At 48.3% G+C, this 22,053-nt stretch overlaps 2 protein-coding genes across 3 annotated transcripts; one reads left to right on the top strand and one right to left on the bottom strand.

Annotated features, from left to right (window-relative positions):
* Window positions 1–2,420: 2,420 nt before the first annotated feature.
* Window positions 2,421–7,355, top strand: LOC4336450 (serine carboxypeptidase-like 35). Of its 2 annotated transcripts, none has more exons than XM_026025258.2 (8): window positions 2,421–2,825; window positions 4,513–4,620; window positions 4,717–4,905; window positions 5,099–5,187; window positions 5,651–5,977; window positions 6,076–6,221; window positions 6,674–6,766; window positions 6,863–7,355. In XM_026025258.2, exons 1-8 carry the CDS (start codon window positions 2,567–2,569, stop codon window positions 7,170–7,172), a joined length of 1,521 nt encoding a protein of 506 aa, XP_025881043.1. In that variant the 5' UTR covers window positions 2,421–2,566; the 3' UTR covers window positions 7,173–7,355. The 2 variants fall into 2 exon arrangements, with proteins under 2 accessions (XP_025881043.1, XP_015635775.1); XM_015780289.3 differs by having other exon boundaries at window positions 2,435–2,825; window positions 5,651–5,971.
* Window positions 7,356–9,061: 1,706 nt separating this feature from the next.
* LOC4336449 (uncharacterized) lies at window positions 9,062–10,129 on the bottom strand. Its single transcript, XM_015780290.3, has one exon. It carries the CDS (start codon window positions 10,049–10,051, stop codon window positions 9,272–9,274), a length of 780 nt encoding a protein of 259 aa, XP_015635776.2. The 5' UTR covers window positions 10,052–10,129; the 3' UTR covers window positions 9,062–9,271.
* Window positions 10,130–22,053: the final 11,924 nt, after the last annotated feature.

Genomic DNA, 22,053 nt, shown 5'->3' with positions numbered 1-22,053 from the left:
AGGTAGGCGTCTATCGAGTACAGAGAAGGGATTAGGGGAATTCACTGTGGGGAAATGGTGAACAGTGCCCCATTGCCATCTCTAGTCATGAATTCATGTGCTTTTTCTATGCACCATCTAAATGACAATTTTGACATTTTCCAACTCCGTAGGAATTCAACGAGCATGGCATTTTGTTCTTTCGTTTTTTTCTATTGCCGTGTTTCACAATTCTATGTTTCAAAGGAATACTCGATGGATTTGTGAGCAAAGAGAGATAAAGAGAGAGCAAAGAGAGATAAAGAGAGAGATACATTGAACCTCTCAGAGGGAAAATAATTTGAGATATTAGCTCAATGTAAAAATTTTATGGAAGTAGGACATACACTAGGATAGTAATCCATTGTTATTTGGCATGCTCAAATCCTGTTCCAACATATATGGAAAAAGGCTTAGGTTTAGAATCCTCTAAAATTTCTTCAAATTTTCTTTAATCTTACAAAGAAAAGTTACGGGATTTGATAAGTCCATACTCTAGTGATCTTAGTGGTGGAGGCCCAGGTAGCGGTGGCGCTGTCTCATTGCGACAATACTTCCTTCGTCTCAAAATGTAGCTATTTCTAGCATAGCGTTTTGTCTCAAAATGAAGCTATTTCTCCACCTACCTCATCCTTTCAACCAATCACAAACTTTCTCTAATCATTCTCACATACTTTCTTAATATCTGTGCCAACCTCAAAAATAGCTACATTTTGGGACGGAGGAAGTACCAACTTAGGCCGTGTTTAGTTCCAAAATAATTTTTCAAACTTTCAACTTTTCCATCACATCAAAACTTTCCTACACACACAAACTTTCAACTTTTCCGTCACATCATTCCAATTTCAACGAATCTTTCAATTTTAGTGCGAACTAAACACAGTCTTACTCACCTACTGTCATATCTGCGGCGGGGGCTGTTGGGTGTCGTCAATCCTGGTGGCAGTGGCATTGTCCAGTTGCTACTTCACCGGCAACTAACTCTTCTATCACAGGGTCTGGTGCTGCCATGGTTGACGTACGGAGTCGGCTAGAAGCTTCTCCTCCTAATTGGCGGGTCTTGGGGGCGGTGGTAATTAGTCATGTTGGGATGGATATCTTGTATGTGTGAAGCAACTAGGATCATGGTGGATGGGTGTTTCAATTGCTATGATCTAGCAATCTCAATTTGCACGCCACCTTTTACTCAATCCTCCTTCGTCGAATCAGCAAGACAACAGTTTTTTCGCTGCCATTTGAACTCTCCTATGTTGAAGGTTGCTTGGATTTCGGAATCGTCTTCCCTTGTAGCGGTAACCATGTCGGGTTAACCATTTGGGTTGAGCATAGACTGCCTATGCAATCTCAGTTGACAGGACTGAAGTTAGAGTTTCTCATATTAAATAGTGAACTTGGTGAAAACCCTTTGCTGAATCTGATGAAGCTCACACAAAAAATTATGGCTCAATAAAAAACCTCAGTTTTTGTGTTATTTCCTTGGAGACACCCAAAAGGTATTACTAGCATGTAAAGCGAAGTGCTGAAGTGCACATCAAATGAGACTAAAGGTACAATTGTCACAACAATATCATAGCTCGTGCCGATTTGTTTCTCTACTACTGTTTTGTTTCATTAGTAAGAATGTATTTTTTTTTTCATAAGGATAGTTCTTTGCTCTCTATTCATATCATCTAGCGATGTTTATGGGTTTTCTAAAGAAAAAGGTCCGTACTCCAGTGCATCAGCATATCAATTGACTAAGGGTGTGTTCGGATGCCCCTTTTCCTAACTCATCCCCCTTATTTTCCGCGTGCACGTTTTTCAAACTACTAAACAGTGTGTTTTTTTAAAAAAATTTCTATATTAAAGTTGCTTAAAAAATCAAATTAATCTTTAAAAAATAACAAATACTTAATTAATAACGTATTTTTCGTGCTAGAGAGGGAGTGCTCCCAAGCAGGAGGAGCGAACACAGCTTAAAACTTTGACTGATTATATGGGAAAAATATTGCGTGAACAAATGAAATGGGCATGATGACATGAACCAGAACAATGGTCAAAAAGCTTTGCCCAAAAAAACACAGGGGCTAGCTAAACACTAATCATCACCACCTAAATAAATTTAAACATCAGCGAAATTACGTAAGAAAGGACAAGTGCGGTCCAAGGTTTGGATTCCAAACACACCGGCTTGAACAGAACTACAGAAGCCATTGATGGACCTTTGCCCGTACGCAGCAGACAGTGAACAAGCCCACTGCCCTCTGCCCACGACGCCCAAACCAGTTACTCCCATTAAACCATCCCACCAAAAACTCCGTTCTTTTAACCTCCCCCACTATTCCACTAACCCAGATATCGCTGCCTCCCCTAACCTTCCAGTTACTTTTACTGCTAACTGCTAACCCTTTCTTCTTCTACACATCTACTGCTCTTTGCCCTCCTCTCCGTTTCTGCCCTGTTTTTAAAACCACCAACCCTTCCCTCTCTTCTCTTCTTCGAGAGCCCAAGAGCCGAAGCCGAAAAACCCAGAGGTCAGAGCAGTAGAGCACCGACACGGTTAGCGAGCATGTCCATGGCATTACTCTCGCTGTCGCTGGCCGTGGCGTTCCTGGCCGCAGCGTCGGCTGCAGGCGCCACCGGCGCGTCCCGGAGCATGAGGCGGCCGGAGGAAGACCTCGTGGCGGGGTTGCCCGGGCAGCCGGATGTCCGGTTCAGGCACTACGCCGGCTACGTCGGCGTCGGCAACGGCAAGGCGCTCTTCTACTGGTTCTTCGAGGCCGAGAAGGAGCCGGAGAAGAAACCGCTCTTGCTGTGGCTCAACGGAGGTACGAGTACGGCGCGTGATCTCTCTGAGACGTGTGCTCTTTTTCATTGATTTTCTTGTTCTGTGGATGAGTGGATCCCGTGAATGCTGTCCATCCGCCATTGTTTCGTTTGCTCTCGGTTCTTTAAAGTTGCAGAGGAACAGAGGATTGCCAAACTGTTTTTACTCTCCATCGTGTGAATTAAAGTAGACGGCAAGCGCGTTTGCTTCTTGTTCTTGTTTTGGGATTTGCAACATTTCTTGCCTTCGATCTTGTGCTTCCAGTTATCTACTACTATACGTGTTTATAGTAATGAACACAAGGCTAATCTCTCCTCATCTCTCTTTACCTAGAACCTACCTATCTACTATCTATATCTATCCATCTATGGGCTTCAAATGTGGCGATTAGCAAGTCACAATCCGGAAAAGCACAAGCCTGCAGGCCGTGTGGCCACCCTGTCGCAACGGAAGAATTATGCTTTCTGGCAATAAAAGCTCCAAAGCAAGGCAGGCAGGATCCACAGGCGAGGAGGGCATTGATCAGAGCAGTGGGGAGCAAAGCCTCCCAGCCGGTGCAGAAAAAAGACACTGTCAAAAGAGGGCAAAAGGATAAAAGAAGGCTCAAGGCAGCAGTGGTACAAACGAGCAGATCCTGGCATCCTGCAGCAGCTTGGGAAGAAGCTTTGCTTGCCGACGACACGGACAAGGCTAGAGGGAGGGACACAGCGAGTGCCATGTACTCGTAGTTTTCTCCTGGATTCTCTTCTCTCTTTTTTTCCCATGTAGGAGTACTAGCTACCACTGTTAGATCATGCAAGACTTTCACATTGCGTTTTTATCTTTCTCTTGTCCTTTAGCGTTCCTTCGCATGGCTCTAGAGAAGGCTAATGGGGCACCACCAAAGGACATCACATTGAAAGAATAATTAAAAACAGAGATAAGCGTGTAGAAACGGCGCCATTACATCCTTACAAATGTTCTTAAGTCTAATACGAAGGAGTATGTCGTATGATAGTATATAGTATATTGGCTATTGAATGGCTCCGTGGGCATGTAGTGTTACTGTACTGTCATGTGTTAGTGTCGTCATGTGCTTTAGTGTCAGAATAAGAAATCCTAGTGATAACCCATTTTCTTTTATAGGAGGATACTAGGAACGTGAACATGGAGATTTTGCACAGTATAAAAAATTAGGGCCAGAAAGCAGTGAAAAAACAGTACTCCGTATAGTAGTCACCTTAATTACATGGATATTCGAGCCTTTGACGTTTTGACTGCCAGTGTCCTTTCTGCTTGGCAAATCAGCTGTCTCATCTCCCAGACCTCCACGCTGTCCTCACCCTTGCCATTGTTTTTACAATAAAGCACATGTTGTGTTTAATTCACACTAAAATTAGAAGTTTTATTGGAATTGGAACGGTGCTACGGAAAAGTTAAAAGTTTATGTGTGTAGGAAAGTTTTGATGTGATTAAAAAGTTGGAAGTTTGAAAAAAATTTTAGAACTAAACACGACGACAACAGAATTACTCCCTAGATACTGTACAAGGTACACGTAAAGCCCTAGTACTACTGTACGGTATAAACAACTCTGGAGATCAGGTGACTTGCAGTACAGTCCAACGGATAAGGTTTTTGGGGAGGTAAAAATACTTGTAGCAACTGGTAATCAACATGCTTGATTGTCTAATATAATGTGATCTTGCAGGTCCCGGATGCTCATCCGTCGCCTATGGCGCCGCCCAGGAGCTGGGCCCGTTTCTGGTCAGGAGCTACGGCGAAAATCTCACTCTCAATGCCTACTCATGGAACAAAGGCAAAGCTCTGATTAATTCTTCCTGCCTGAACTCTGAAATTGCTCTTCTGAATCATGTCTGATCGAGCATTTTGCGTCGTTGCTGGTTGCCTTCAGCTGTGAATCTGCTGTTCCTTGAAGCGCCCGTCGGCGTGGGGTTCTCCTACACGAACCGGACATCTGATCTCCGACGCCTCGGCGATCGTGTGACGGCGCAGGACTCGTACAGCTTCCTCCTAAACTGGCTGAACAAGTTCCCAGAGTTCAAGAATCGGGACTTCTATATTGCCGGAGAGAGCTATGCTGGTACAGCCTAAACGTAATTTGTTAGCAGTAAATTTGTTACAGTACTATAAGCTTCATGGTGACCTGCAACTAAAAATAGTAGGAGTACCACTCTCTTCGTCCCTATATATGTGCATCTATATGAGAGGACATGACATATTCAGATACGCTTGATAATCTTGTCGCTGAATCTGACTATGATACGCTTTTGCAGGGCACTATGTCCCACAGCTCGCAGAGCTAATCTACGACGGGAACAAAGGAGCCAGCAGAGACAGAGTCATCAACATCAAAGGTTTCATGGTAAGCACTCTCCCGAAGGAATCCGGGAATAAAAAGAAAGAAGAAAAGAGCCGGACCCTCTTATGCGTGCAATCATGCTGTTAAGATTGCTACTAAGTGCCATGCAGACAGCTTTTACGACGCAAATCATGCTTGAATGCTTAATTAGTGTTCTAGAAAGATAAAGCAAAAGAGAGAATGAAAGGAACCGTGGGGTGATTGATTCTAAAGATGGGCATACGCGTGCATTCGGATATACCCCACTTTACTCGCTTTATGCCGTAGTATAAGAATATCATGGTTTGCGTCGAAACTTTTTTAACTGCGGTAATTATTTCACGCCTGTGAAAGTAGCACTAACATTTCTGCGATTGCTGTACTTTGCAACAATGCAACTAATAATTGCGACGAGTTTAGTTTCTTTCTCTTTTTTTTCACATGGAGTGTGCGATTGATGCGAACAAACTTTTGCTGTCTCGTGCAGATCGGCAACGCGGTGCTGAACGACGCGACGGACCAGATGGGCATGGTGGAGTACGCGTGGAGCCACGCCATCATCTCCGACGAGCTCTACTCCGCGGTGCGCCGGGAGTGCGACTCGTTCAAGGAGGAGGAGGACGGCGGCAAGCCAAGCAAGGGCTGCTCCCCGGCCGTCCGCGCCTTCCTCAGGGCCTACGACGACATCGACATCTACAGCATCTACACCCCGACGTGCCTCTCCTCCTCCTCCTCCTCCCCCGCGTCCGCATCGCCGCGCCGCTCGTCTCCCGGGCTCGTCGCCGCGCCCCGCCTCTTCTCCAAGCACGTAAAAGTTCTCCCTCCCCCCCTCGCCGAGCTAAAACGCCACGGTTTCCGCGAGAAAACGCGCGCGTGATGTGGTCCGTTTTTTTTCTCTTTTGGCTGGTGTAGGAGGCGTGGCGCAGGATGCAGCGCGTGCCGGCGGGGTACGACCCGTGCACGGAGGAGTACGTGAAGGGGTATTTCAACCGCGAGGACGTGCAGCGCGCGCTGCACGCGAACAGGACGGGCCTGAGCTACCCGTACTCCCCCTGCAGGTGCGCACGCTCGCTCTGGTTCTCTGTACAATCTCCCCCACCCATCCCGACATGACGACCTGTGCCGCTGTGCGGTTAATCCCGCGTGCATATGTTAAAGTCTAATAGTATTACTGTACGATCGATACTTCCAGCGACGGACGATCGGTCGATTGTTCATCGTTGTGTATTGATTGACGTATTATTATCCTGCAATTACTCGTCCATCTGCTAGCTGCCTTCCATATTATGGCAGGCAGACCCGTCGTCAGATCTCTGGCGTTGCGACATTGATTCCTCCATATTGTACGCACGCCCTGACCATGCGGTTTACTCCTACTGTAGACAGTAGCAGAATGGCCGTATGGGACAGTAGCAGAATGAGCTGCAGCTCCGGCACCCTGCTCATCAGCTCATGTCATGTAGGGATAAAAAAAAATGTGACTGTAACTCTCTTGTATGTTGTGCTGCAGTGAGGCCATAAGTAAATGGAACGACTCGCCGTCGACCGTGCTCCCCATCCTGAAGAAGCTCATGGGCGCCGGGCTGCGCATCTGGGTTTACAGGTGCACTGCTCGAATCCTCGAAGCACCCACTATAGACACACACTCTGCTGATATCTGTCTTGTTAACGAACGTGTTCGTTTGTGATGGTGGCGCAGCGGTGACACGGACGGGAGGGTGCCGGTGACGTCGACGCGGTACAGCCTGAACACGATGAAGCTGCGGCCGCGGCTGATGCGGAAGACCGCCGGCGATGGCGCCGGCGAAGAGTCGGAGTGGGGCGGGTGGCGCGCGTGGTACGACAGGCAGCAGGTGGGCGGGTGGGCGGTGGAGTACGAGGAAGGCCTGACGCTGGTGACGGTGCGCGGCGCCGGGCACCAGGTGCCGCTCTTCGCGCCCCGGCGGTCGCTCGCCATGCTCTACCACTTCCTCCGCGGCAGCTCGCTGCCCGCTTCGCGCTCCCGCTGATGAGCACTGCTGCCCAAGTGCAGCCATAGCTTTGCTAACTTTGCTCGATTGGATAGGGAAGGCAATGGTTTTAAGTGTGTAGCATTCCGTGAACAATTGGGAATTGTTGTTCTCGGCTGGTACAAGCACCCTCTGTAACCCGCATGCTACTACGGTTATCATACGCAGCAGTTGGAACCTTTACGTTCCGGTGTCACGGAAATTGTAAGTTGGAGCAAGTTTGAAGCTGCAACTGCAAGCTTCTGCAGTCCATAGGGCACAAGAAGAACAAAGCCTGGTGGTGTCCTTGAGAATTGGTAGTTGCTGGGGACGGGGTCTAACAACGAACTAGGCCAAAGGTCACCAAACTTGAAATCATACCGTAGTATTCGACGAAATTTGCATTGCACAATATAAGGATAACATTTTCTAAGTCTGAAAACAAGCAGCTTATTAGTGTTTCGGATTACTCACCGTTCCTGTTTTTCTGAATCACTAATACTCGATCACCCAATATTTTGGTTAGTAACTATGAAGGTTTGAATGGTGATAAACTAAATGGAATAGTTCAAACCACAGACTAAACGCATCTGTTATATTCAAGTAACTGACAACACGAAGGGTGAAAATACTGAATAATACATATATACAGGGTACCAGTACATCATTGGGACTATGTAACCAAATCTTCTGTGTACTCAACTCATCACATCCAAAAACCAACCAGATTGCAAATATCAGGAACGGATGCGAGTATAAAAGATGAGTATAGAAATTAGAGCTGTATTGGAACAATGAATACACTGCCAGTGATGTACCTCTGGAGGAGGCACCAACACCACTGAGTAAAATTGTAGTACAGACAATATTTACTGTAGTATCATGTGGTCTATTACTTGCACAACTAGTCACATATGAAGGCAGAAAATTTACTATGTAAATTGTAGTAACATGTCTACTAGAGTACAATGTCAGACCAACAGGATTGAGGTCAATGTGGCATTCAGGTACATGCACACAGATTAATCAACAAGTGAGCTGATGACAGTGGTTATATGACACTTTTCAGGTGATAACTTTGGTATGAAAATTCACAACTATTTCCTAAGTTAAAACTCTGAAGCATATGAAAAGGGTACTTCTTAAGCATTAAATATCAGTTTCATGTGTTATTAAGCCATGACTCAGCTATATTGCTTCAGGGTCTGCAATCATCCCAATGAATGCTTACTAAGTACCGTTGAGGACTGGATAGCAGGCCATGTTAAGATCTAAAAGAACCAAATTCAGTTCTCATGGATGGTGAGGTCCATGGCTCCAAATGAGCTTAAAAACTGTCAAACCAGGTATGGAAGCCTTGTAGGATTCAAGATGATCCCAAAATGATGGGGCTTAACTGCTTTGCCATTTTATTTCTAATGCCGGACGGGTTCAATCAAGCATCCAGTATGATAGCATCAGGAAAATGCTAGACAGCTCTGCTCTGTATATGACTGACATAATTAAAAGGATGGCTATTGACTGATAGTGGGAACATTAACCAGTTTCATCTTCCAATTTTTGATAGCAGGAACATTAACCAGTTCATCTTCTAATTTTCTAATAGCAGAATTCTGTGAGCATGTCTCCCTTTTTCATACACTACAAGAAAACGAAGTCTATCAGAATCTACCATTGTAGTACAGGAAAAAAAAACACTACGATCTTATTGGCAATTGACTATTCCGCGAGAAATGAACCCTAGTTGCCAGTGTGCTCTACTCATGTTGTGTATACATGACTTGCTCTCTAACAACAGTCACATAAAGTATAGGCTCAACTGAAATGACCATACCGTGCAGTTATGAATAAAGCATACACGCCAGGCTAGTCCCAAATACAAAATCAAGCCTATTGTAGAAAAGTTGCAATTCCTGTCCATATGAGATTCATTGCTTTCTGATAAACTGTTTTAACACTGCATTTATCAACATCAATGGGGCTAAGCAGGCAAGGGTTGAATTCATTATAAGAAACAGATTAATTCAAGTACCAAAAGAACAGGCTGTGCAAGAATTAAACCTTAATTCCAGCAACACAGCTACAGGAACGCAAAAAGATTTGCACCTTGTGACCATTCATCAAGCTGGAGATGGTTCATCAGTTGCCTTGTTAGCCCCATCTCCGCCCCCGCCTAGGTTTGGCAGATCGCTGCCGACGGCATCAGAAACCAGTGAAACTGGGCGGTGCTCGATGACCTCGTCGATGAGCCCCCAGTCGTGCGCCTCCTCTGGATCCATGAACATGTCCCGCTCCATGCACTGCTCGATACGGTCGATGGCCTGGCTCGTGTGCTTGGCGTAGATCTTGTTGAGACGGTCGCGCACCTTGAGGATCTCCTTGGCGTGGATGGCGATGTCGGACGCCTGCCCCGACGCGCCGCCCGACGGCTGGTGGATCATGACGCGCGCGTTGGGGAGCGCCCGCCGCTCGCCGCGCGCGCCCGCGGCGAGGAGGAGCGAGGCCATGGACGCGGCCTGGCCGATGCAGAGCGTGGTGACCGGGGAGCGGATGTACTGCATGGTGTCGTAGATCGCGAGGCCCGCGGTGACGACCCCGCCGGGGGAGTTGATGTAGAGGTGGACGGGCTTGGCGGGGTTCTCGGACTCGAGGAAGAGCAGCTGGGCGACGACGAGGGAGGCCGTGTCGTCGGTGATTGGCCCGTGGATGCAGACGATCCGCTCCTTGAGGAGGCGCGAGAAGATGTCGTACGCCCGCTCCCCGCGGGAGGTGTGCTCGATCACCATGGGGACCAGCCCGTACTCGCGGCGCTGGGTGTACCCCGCCGGCGGCGGCGGCGCGTGCGGGGTCGACGACGAGAAGAAGGCCCGCGGCGCGGCGGCGGCGAGGCGGCGCAGCATGGCGGCGGGGCTAGGGTTCGGCGGCGGCGGCGGCGGCGGCGGTGCGGGGTTTAGGGGGAGATTGGGTCTGGGCGGCGTGGGTCCCGCCGCGGCTAGGCGAGGCCAAGACGAGGCGGTTAGAGGCTGACGAGTGGGGGCCACGGGGAGCATCCTGGGGTTCGGGAGGGAGCCATTGGTGGGTGTGCGGGGTGGGGCTCGCTTGTAGGTGAGGGAGGCGCCGGAGATGGAGGAACAGGGTGAGATGGGTGGGTGCGGTTGTTATCCATTTCGAGTGGGCCTGATGGGCTATTAGGCCTCTCAATGCGGTGCGATCTGGGCTGGGCCTCCGTTGAGGCCCAGATCGCACACCATTCATCAGCCTCTCGGGTCATTCGTCTTCTTCGCAAGCACAGCTACTAGAAAAAAAAAATCCGTGAAAAATCAATAAGTCGGCAAACGCAGTATTTCCACGTTATGTGATTATGTGAAGATTCAGGGAGAAAACAAATAAAGAAGAATATAGAAGCGAATCAGCGATGCCGGGGATCATCACAAGGAGATTAAACGTTTCTAGCTTCGGATCCACTCACACCTACTCCACTGTTCAATCTTGAAGGCTCGGAACAAATGCCCCCCCTTCATTTCTTAATTAATACCACTACAATAATCTTACTACATGATAATTTTTAAGTTCATCAGAAATGATTAACGCCGGGATGAGTAAGCACGTTCACACGTGAAGGTTTGACGGTTCTTCGATCATCAGTGCGTCGCGCAGCTAAACATACATGAGCTACTCCGGCTGCTAGCGCACTAGCTTCTCCCGTTAATTCAAAAGAACAAATAGTGCCTGCTTAACCACGCTGTCATCTCCTTTATAAAGTCTATAGCTACATAGCCTACACCAAAAAGTCCCTATAGGCCTATATATCTACTCCACGCATGCACGTACAGAGAATGCATACGCTGCAGCTGATGTTTCCTTCGCAACCAACGGAAGGTCGGCAGCTAGCGTTTCGCCGTGCGTGGTGTGGTGTCTGAGCAAGCGAGCACGACGCATGCATATATATTAGCATGCGTGTTTCTGAGCTACCCAGGCCAAATATATATTCTCTCTTGACAGGCAAAAGGTTTAGTAGTTGGCAAGAACGCAATACAGAAATAGATCTCAGCCGTCCGGTCAAATGCCCGCATGGTTCGAGTAGCGTCCTGGGCTTGATATTTTAAGTTGACGAAGCGAGCTGAGCTTGGTCCTGATTGATGCAGCCGGTACGTTGTCTCGTGACAAATGTGCGGTATATATAGATTCAGAACAAACAGGAACGTGGTTGATCTTTCATATAAAAACAGAGGACATGGTTGATCGGTCGTAATGTATATGGACAGAGTACAAACTGTACTTTGGGTAGGACGACTGAATTAATAGTTGTGAGCACAACTTGAGTTTTTCCGTATTTCTAGAAACAGTGGAGGAAAAACTTCAGTATGGAGTAATAAATTATAGTACTAACAGCTAAGCTCAACTAGATGACTTAATTACCATCAATTAATTTTGCGGAATTTTCTACAAAACAAGTCAGAATTTCCGACCACTATGCATATCCATGTCCACAGTTTTATGCTCTGTCGATATTGATATGTCATGGCGGGGCGGGTGGGCGGGGTGGCAATTCAGCAATAATTGTGAGAATACGAAATAAATGGTTCTCTTAGCGATACACAGACCCTTTGTTATAGAGACAACATATATTAATTTCTTTTTTCTACTTCCTCCGTTTCAGAATGTAAGTCATTTTAGCATTTCTTATATTCATATTGATGTCAATGAATCTAGATAGATATATATGTCTAGATTCATTGATATCAATATGAATGTGAAAAATACTAGAATGACTTACATTGTGAAACGGAGGGAGTAGAAATAAACCCAAGTATGTATGTTGGCTGTTGGCTCATACGCTCAAGCATGTGTGTTGGCTCCAACAATAGTGGGTCTTCGAAGTACAATATAATTTCCTGGTTCAAAATAGTGGCTAGCTTGGAAATAGCGGTACAATGATGCTGTCATAGGTAGGAGGTAGAATCAGGATATATCCTATATCATTAAAGTCGTAGTGACATTATTACTGATATATGGGTTTAGAGTTTATCGGATCCACATGTTTATAACGAAGTCACATGACTTTTAAAGGTTGAAGATCCTGATCTAGGTAGGAGAAGAAAGACACTAACCTATATCTTGTCATGTCGAAGTTGTTTCATAAAAGAAAACGATGTGTAATTATTATCTTAAGTTTACGACCATGTTTCAGTAGGGCAGTAATATAGGTTATCCATCACCTTTGATCTCCACTCTTTTGTCTCTTGATAGTTAGGACCTATTTGACATAACTCTAACTCTAAAATCAATGTAGGATTTGGAGATAGTAGGATAGAAGAAAGTTGTTTAAGCATATGTATATTTAGTGCAAAATACCGATGAAATTGATCAACCATGTATATTCTATGTACCCATGGCTTCAACTCCAAGAATTTATGGAGCTAGAAATGACCTACTCCAGAGTTCTTGGAGCTAGAGTTGTGCCAAACAACCCTTTAGTGCCCCTTTCTTAGGATGCTTGACATAACTACGGATATGTGTGTGTGTGTAATATTGTTTTTATATTTGTCTCAGTATTTATGATCTGCTATTTTGAATAGACTGACGTGCCATATGTAACTGTATTTTTCGCTGTCAAGTATGGGCATACTAAGTATATATTCAAATGCGATATCTTTTCTCAAGTTGAGTTTCAGATTCATAACCCGTTTGACAAGATGGATGAACAAAGATAAACTCGTAGTAATTTACAAGTTAAATGCGAGCCCATAGGACAAGCACAAGAAGGAATTAGGGACGATTTCTTATTGACCTACGCAAAATTCACACAGTCTATTATTTGCCACGAGGGCATCTCCAGTGACTTATTTTGGTGCAAACCGAATGATGAATGTGGGCCCTATAATAAGTAACTTGGTCCGATGTTTAGGTACAATATGTGTAGCGGTTTGTACATCATACAATGAGGGGCCATACAACTAGTAAGGGTGTGTTTGATTCAAGAGATATGGGTGGATAGACATGGACACCATTTTTTTTGTGGTGCTCAATTCATAGGCAAGTGAAGGATATAGCCACCCACTTGGGAATATTCTTTGTAGATTTCGGATGGCCTGCTCCACCAAAACCGGCTGGACAAAGCAGCCGGTGGGATTTTGGTGTCACGTGCCCGTGCACGCTCACCTTCCAACCCTTCGCTACTTTTTTCCCTCGCCACTTTCTCTTCTCTCCTTGTACTCTTCATCCACTATCACGAATCACCCTAGCCACACCTCCTTAGGCGGTGCATGATGACGGCAAGCAGGTTGTTATGACCGACGGATAGGATTGTTGAGCCGGTGGCGACCTATCAAGCAGCCAGCAGACCACTGCAAGCATGCATAGCCAACAACAATGCAACAAGCTAGAGGGCATCATTGAGCAGGGCGGGTGGTGTCTGGCGGTGTAGGGAGGCAGCGAGGGAGGTGATGTACGGCTGCTGCACGGGAGGTTGAAGGGGGAGGGGGTGATGTCGGCTGAGAAAGCGATATACGACATCAACACCGATTTCCCCCTCCTCAGTCCTCTCCCATGCTCCCAATCAGAACTTGTGTGCTAATTTGATTGGTTTTGATATATTGTGTCTATCTTTGTCGATCCATGTATGTGTGTGAATGTGGCAAAGCTAATTATATATCAAATTGTGGCATTGTAGCTAGACAGCAAAATAAGGCTTCTGATTTATGCGGCTACATCATATATGTTGTTGTCAATGATGGCTATGATTATCGATTCTAGAAAAAAAAGAAAAAAATATTACAAGGGGAGAAGGGATTATCAATGGGCCAATAGACGAAAGGGATAGGAAGAGAATTGATTATCTTAATGATAATAGTTGGAGAAATGATACCATATGTGTGAGTATGCTTAGGCTTGGAAGAGCATGTAGTTTTATTGTTAATTTCTCATGTAGTATCACAAGGCTGACGTTGAATATCTAAGGGTGTGTTCGACACTGCCGATTCCCAACTTCCCCCCCTCGTTTTCCACGTGCACACTTTTCAAACCACTAAACGGTGTGTTTTTTTTTGCAAAACGTTTCTATATCAAAGTTGCTTAAAAAATCATATTGATCCATTTTTGAAAAAAAATAGCTAATACTTAATTAATCACACGCTAATAGACCGCTCCGTTTTCCGGGTGTACTGTTCCCGGTTGGAAACCTCCAGTAGCGAACACACCCTAAATATTCCTATTCAGAATTTTATAGTAAGATGCATGTGATATTTGGCAATAGCTTGGCCACAGGAAAATATGCAATAGCTTGCCCTTTCATAATTATGGTAAGATGCAAGTGAAGGTAGCATTACAAGGACCCGACAGGAGGTAAGCAGCATGCCCCCGTGCCCGCCGCCGGTGTCGGCGCTCCAGCCGACGCCGCCCATGCGTATCCTCCGACGCCCAGCCAGCTTTTCCGCCGCCTCCTGGCCGTCGTCCCAGCGCTCCGCAAGCTCCTCCCAGTCACGCCAGTTCTCCGCAAGTTTCCTCCAGCCGTGCCCGGAGTCCCCGCCGCGGCCTCCGCGCAGATCTGGGCGTCCCCCTTTGGCCTCCGTCGCCTCGATGGTAGCAGAGACGCCAGATCCGCCACCTGCTGCCGCTCGCCGGTCCTTCGCTGATGCTGTCCGTGGTCAGGGCTTCCCAAATTCAAATTTGGACACTGGCCGCACGCGCTCTCCGCCACGCCCCCTATTCAAGTCGGCATTTACCTCCACCGTCCGGCGCAACAACCGCTCTGCTCGAGATGTCACTCCGCCGCGGAGGAGTACTCCCTACGACGCTAGCCTTCCTCACCGTCACGTCGCCGAGCAGAAGATGGATGGCCATATCTCTGCGGATTCGCCTTGGATTCCGGTGCATCGCAAGCGCAGGTGGCATAGAGAAGAGCATTCATCCGCCTCCCGCCTACCTCCGCCTTCAAGTAGACAGCGCCCCATTTACTCCTCTTCGTATCATGCGTTCTGGGCTCAAACAAGTGGGAAATGCTTCATTTGCGTCAGCAAAGAGCACCGCGCTGCACAGTGCAGGGACCTGGTCTGTTGCTTCAACTGCCGTCGTTCCGGACATCGCGCGCGTGACTGCCGGCACCGTCGCGCTGTGCGTGCGCGCTCTCGGTCCCCTCTTCGGCGCGCGCGGTTGGGCGCTCGCACGCCCCCGCGGTCGCGTCCTCGCTCGTCGTCACCGCGTCACCTACGCAAGAGTCCGCCTCCCCGTCATCGCGTGCGCGAGCTGCAGACGAGCAATCGCCCGGCCTTTCCACTCCAGCTTCCGCCGCCCCCGCCAAGAACGCGGGCAACCAGGATGACGTAGCTCGGCGACCCGGCCACGCGCCCGGAGGAAGACACCATCTTCATCCCCACCTCGTACGCCATTGATGAGGAGCTGCGCGAGTGGAGTAAGACCGCGGCTGTTTCCTGGGCCGCGCGGGCGCCTCCGTCGACGGGGCCGCAAGACGTCGAGCAGGCGTTCTTGGACGAGTTCAAGCTTCGCCGAGGCGATGTGGCTGTCTCGCTCCACCATCCCCAAGCTTTCCTCATCAAGTTCCAACATCGCCGCCATTGCGAGGAAGCCATTGCAAAGGGCTACGTCAAGCGTCGCGGGATTGAAATCCACTTCATCAAGTGGCGCAGCCTGCAAAGCGCTCTTGGCGTCGCGTTGATGTTCCGTGTGCGGCTCTGCCTCGATGGCGTCCCTATGCACGCCTGGGCAGCGGACATCGCCGAGCGCCTCATTGGGCGCACCTGTGCCCTGGAATAGATCGAGACCGACCTCGTCCACCCAGTGGAGTCTGGCAACACTCGCTCCATCGATCTGTGGGCATGGACGGCGAACACCAGTACCATCCCGAAGCGGATGTGGCTTGGCTTCACCAACCGCGCGAAGGACCCGTAGCTGGCCTCCCTGCTCGTGGCGGAAAATCCGCCGGAGCACTAGCAGCGGGGAGTGCGTCATCGGTGCTTTTCCATTTGGAGGAAATCCATGACTACACGGCGGCGATCATCAACCTAGAGGCGCAAGGCTCCTTCTAGCCGACGAAGCGGCGTTTGCTGCCGTGGACCCTAGGGGTGCTGGATGGCGAGCAGGCACCCGGGCGAGTCTTTGAGGACTTCCCACACCACCCGCCGCCGCCGCGTTCTGTTCACGACCGCCTGGGCGACCACAATCGGGAGGACGAGCTCCGTGGAGCGCGTTGCCCTGAGCGCGGAGAGCGGGGAAACAGGGCGACGACGGCGCATGTGACGGCGGTCGTGCGCGGGTGCGCGATCGGTCTCGCCGCGGACGCGCGGCACGCATCGAGCATGACCAAGATGAAGAAGAAGACGGCCGTGGCGATGATGATCGTGACGCCCCGGCCGACCGTGACGACCGTGCCCGCGGCGGGAGAAGAGGTCGCCGGGGACACAACAACGACCACCCCAGGGCTAATCAAAACTGGCGGCGCAGGGATCGAGACGACGACGATTGGGATGAACGGGGACGAGACTTCGGGCGTGGCCACGGCGAACAACGTGCGATCGATCAAGACTACCGCCATGAACGCACACGCTCCCCGCGCCAGCGCGACAGGGGTGGGCACAGTCGCCATGGCGGCCAGCGTCATCGCGCTGGTGCCACCGACGTGGACAACGTCACTGATCCTGTCTACCCCGAGCCACACCTGGCAGAGATCTCTCTGCCTCCCCGCCAGCAGGAGCTTCACACCGAGGTTTGCAAATTTCGATTGCTGCATGCTTTGCACACTTCCCCGTTTAGGACGCGGGAAATCCCGACGAGCCCTCCGACTTCAACTGGTGATCAGCTGCTTCGCCTCGCGCTTGTCGCTGATAAGGCCATGGCTGCGCCACCTCCGACGGCGACGGAGGACCTAGCCATCCGGTCTTCCACTAGGACTGAAGCCTGGTTCGGCGGCACGACATGGAAGCCAGTGCCTGTTGCGCGCGTCTTTGGCCGCATCAGGGAGGCCTTGCCGGCCACGCCAACGGTCGAAACGCCGACAACCTGCAAGCAAATTGAGGAGGCGCTGATGCGCCTTGAGCTGGCTGCCGCTGCAGCTTGCACCCCAGGCGATGACACTCTCCTACCACAGCCCATGTCGCCGGCACCTCTCGCAGCGTCCCCGCCTCGCCACTTGGAAGATCTGGCCAGCGACGCTGCGGCCGACAAGATTCTGCCGGCGTCGCTCCCCGGGGCGCTGCTTCCCCAAGAGATGACCCTGATGCCAGCCACCCCGCCCCCGTTGGCGCTGGAGCTGGGCTCGCTGACGGAAAGCGCATCCTCGCCATGCGCCATCGCGGGACTGTTCACCTTGCCTCCACCGGCTATCATTGCATCGCCGCCCTGCTCAACGCTTCCATGTCTGCGGCCGGTCGTCCTCACAAGGAAGGTGAAGCTCTGGCTGAGGCAGCATAGCCAGGTAACCCGGCGGAGTGAGCGCCTCGCCAAGCAACCTACAAGACCGACGATGGAGAGGTGCCAGCGCGTCCTATTCAGGAGGTTGGGCATCCTCCATGACGGAGAAGATGCCTCCGTGGAGCGCGTTCTCAGCCAGTACATGGCCATGTTTGATGGGCCCCTGCCGCCGCACGCCATCGCCGCCTTGACGGCGATATTCGGCCTCGACTACGATGATGAGTGCGCCATGGATGCCGCTCTGCTCCCCCTTATGGGCGAAGGGATCACTAATGTGGCCGATGAAGTGGAAGAAATGCTCGCTTGAGCAGCGCCTGCGCGCGCGGATTCGGAGCTGTCGTCGCTCCATGTATCATCGGATTCGGAGCTGTCATCGCTCCATGTATCGTCGCCGTCTTTTCTTTTGCAGCTGGCGTGTCGCCGATGGCCTGCGTGCCGCCTCCCCAGCATTTCTATGGAACCTCAGCTCTTGGAGCACATGTCGGTCAGAACTTCGTTTCGCTTCACCCTGCCTGTGCTGTCTTTTTTCTCGCTTGTGCCGCGCCTCGTTCGCCGCCGGCGTCTGTGTGTATGTGCGCCGCTGCGACGAAGGCAGAAATGATGACGACGACGCTAGCGGCTCCCCAGCCACGGGCCATACCTCTCGCTGGGCCTCGCTTGGGCCTTCGCGCACTCGCTCGGGCCTCCACGCGCCTTCTAAGGCCGTCCTCCATCTTGGGCCTCGTTGGGCTGCGCGTGCAATGACATTCGAGGCCGACGCCATTATGGCCGCACGGGATCTTCCCGGCCCAAGTTGATGTGACCATGGCTACTACCGATACATCCGTTGCTCACATCATGGATGAACAACAAGATATCAAGTTCGAGTCCTCCAAGTGCTAGAATCTGATTCGGCCACCTACTACACTGTTGACTTCAAACGGCCGCCGAATCTGCATACGACCTCCATTTTCGGCCCGTGAGTACTTGATGGAAAGCTCTCGGAGTCTTCTTTCCAATGCATCAAGCCTCATTGCCAAATTCCATCTCATTCGGCAGCAACTGAAGAAACAAGGTGCTGCGACACCTGTAATGGGCCTATGGGCTTGTAACTTCATTTGGGACCCCGGCCCAGGTGGGGCCCAAGTGGGGTGTGCCCCAAGCTGGTGGAGCACGACCCTAGGCACCCCTAGGTCGTCCTCCCACCCCTATATATAGCTAGTTACCCCTTCAGGGTTTCTGGGGTTTTGATAGATTAAAGTTTAGCCATTGCTACTTGCTTGCAGCGCGCGTGTCGGCTAGACCGTCCGTCTGCTTGTTCTTTGGAACCCCAACTTATCATTCGTATTTAACTCCTATTTGCAATTCAGATTGCTTTTATCTTGTTCTTGCTTGTTTCTTCGATTTGCTTGCAGGAATAAGGTTGATTTGCACCGGCAAGATCAACAACCCACGGAGAGGTGTATCGATCGCTAAGGCGCAACACAACGTCTCGTACGGTTGTAGTCAGATCGTCAACGTTTCTCCCAAATCGTAGTTATCACAACTCACCGAAAGATCGGGCCAACAACAGCCTTGAGTGTCGAGAGGAACTCAGGGTCCATCAGGTGGTATCAGAGCTTTCGTTGCTCGGTGAGTTTTTATCTTCCTATAACCAGAAAATAGCCATACAAAAAAATTCGTATCATTTACCTAGCCATATTGTGCCATTGCATTGTTATTTTCAGTTTTTGCTTTGTTGAATTTTGTGTTACATCGTCGAGTTGAGTTGCTGGTGTTAGCGTCTAGTTCGTTTAGAGTTTCGAGTTCTGGTCACGTTTTGTACCACAGTCGTCGTCGCCTCCGTGTCTCTGTTGTCGTCGGGACCTACAAAAATGGAATCGACTTGCTGCCACGGTTCTATTTTTGTAGTTTTCAAAAATTTTTATCGGTCAGTTTTGGAGTTGCATTTAGGATTTGCTTTAGTTTCTGGTTTGCCCGTGAATAGATCGGCCTGTGCTTGTTGCCGGTGTAGAGAGGAGGAAGAAGAATTTCCAAATCTGTTTTTGGAAGTATGAGAGTTTAATCTGGAAAGAAATAGTAGATCAGATTGATTGAAATCAGTTTCCTTTTTTCTCTCACCATATCCGGAGTTCTTGAGTTGCATCTAGAGTTTGCCGATCCTTGTGTGTGTTTTTTTTGGCCGTGGCTTGTGTAGTGGGTTTATACTTTTACATTTGAGTTCCTGTAAATTTTATATTTATGTTTGAGTCCCTGCAATCTTACATTAAGGTCCTTGAGTCAGTTTTTGTTAAAAAAATCAAGAAAAAAAGTGAGAAAAAAAGGCCGAAAGGTGCAAAAAAAAAAGAAAAGAAAAAAAACCGCACCAAAAAAAACAGAAAAGAAAAGGAAAGAAAAAAAAAGAAAAGAAGAAAGAAGAAAGAAAGAAAAGAGAAAATACTGTTATGTTTGAGCTGAACTTCATATATCAGAGTTGTGCATGAGTTGTTCCTAGTGCTATCTTGTGGTATCGTTTGTGTCTAGGCTCGCGTCTCTAGTACGTTCTAGCCTAGGACCAGCACGGTACTTGACTTTGAACAATTATTCAACTTTGCATTATCTGATTTGAGCATTTGCTATTCCTTTGCTATATATTTAAGCCTACCCAGAGCTCCACATATTTCATTACAGCCGTACCGCAAGTGTTTGCCAAGGCATCGATACATCCAACCTTCATTGGGGTGCTTGGTTGAGTCGGTGTATGTCACCATTCCACTTGCATTGGTAAGATCTTGTAAGAGCTTGGTTAAAAGCTTGAGTGTGTGCGATTTTTGAGCTGCCACTACCTAGTAGTTAATAGGAACGCGCATATTTTTGTGTATGTTTCTTGTTTTCTACTAACAATGGCAGGGATACGCAAGATAATTGGGGATAGCTGTGCTCAACATCGACATCTTCGTCGAGACATGAGGAGGGATCAACATGACCATTATGAGGTAAGTGATGATGTTCTAGGTAAGATCAAATCTGCACTGCCTTATTTCGAGGGAAACTATGATCCTCGTGCTTACATTAATTGGGAGCTAGCGGTTGATAGTGAATTTCAAAAGCATGTCTTGTCGGAGAAACAAAAGGTTATGTGTGCCTCTAGTGTTTTAATTAAACATGCTTCTAATGATTGGAAACATCTTTGTAGGCATAACAAAATACCACAATCTTGGAAAGACCTGAAACGATATTTTAGAGATGTTTATGTTTCCATGTATTATGCTGATATTCTGCTCAACAAACTGCAATGTTTAAAACAAGATACCAAAAGTGTTACTTCATACTATCATGATATGCATGTTTGTTTATTACGTTGTGGCTTAGATGAATGTGAAGAAGCTACAGAATTGAGGTTTTTATGTGGACTTAACAAAGAAATTCAGGACATGCTTGCTTGTGAAAAGTATAGATCTCTTTCTCATTTGTTACAACTTGTTTGCAATGCTGAAAGTAAAATAGAGGAGGATATGAAAAAGAAACACGCTATGTCTTTGCCTCCAATTACTAACTATTTGCAGGAAGTGCGTAATCACGAAAAGGAGGAGAGAGACATGAAAGAGCCACCAATTCCATTGTTCACACTCAAGTTCGAGACACCTCCATCATCTAAAGAGGACATCCAAGATAAAGTAAATGGTACTGAAATTAATCAAGGTGAGTGCATTGTTAACGAAGTAAATTTGTCCACTTTTCATGCAAAAGTAGAGCAACCGTTAGTGGAACCAAATGCTGGAATTACTTTGTCACAAGTTGATTTACTCGCTGTTCCTTGTGATAAAGAAGAGTTGTGTGATAATGCTTCACTTATATCCATGCCACAACTAGTGAATAAACATGCTATTCCTAGTGTTTCTTTGTGTGCTGATTTTAAGCATGCTATTCACATTGCTAATGAAGTTGAGGAACGTAAATTGCTATCTTCTTTAAATACTTTGGGCTATGTTCAGTTTGATGATTTTTGTGAGCTCGATAATTTGAAGGAGAAATTATTTGCTAAGTCTGATTTGCCATGTCCAACTAATGCTATTTTTCATATCTTTGGCAAATATAATGATAGAGGAATATATTTGGTGCATAGAGTTTTCATTTGTTCGGATTTAGAGAAACATGTTATTGCTAATCACACTACTTCGAGTTTCTCTAGTTTTGATTGGATGAAACAGGTTATTTTGAATGGACTATGTGAAGAACACCATATGGAAAAACCGAGGACGGTTTTCCATGAAGAAGGGGAGGATGATGTGACCATGGCTACTACCGATACATCCATTGCTCACATCATGGATGAACAACAAGATATCAAGTTCGAGTCCTCCAAGTGCTGGAATCCGATTCGGCCACCTACTACACTGCTGACTTCAAACGGCCGCCGAATCTGCATACGACCTCCATTTTCGGCCCGTGAGTACTTGATGGAAAGCTCTTGGAGTCCTCTTTCCAATGCATCAAGCCTCATTGCCAAATTCCATCT

The sequence above is a fragment of the Oryza sativa genome, chromosome 4 (assembly GCF_034140825.1).
Source record: "Oryza sativa Japonica Group chromosome 4, ASM3414082v1".
NCBI classification, from domain to species: domain Eukaryota; kingdom Viridiplantae; phylum Streptophyta; class Magnoliopsida; order Poales; family Poaceae; genus Oryza; species Oryza sativa.
This window is presented reverse-complemented; position numbering and strand designations above follow the sequence as displayed.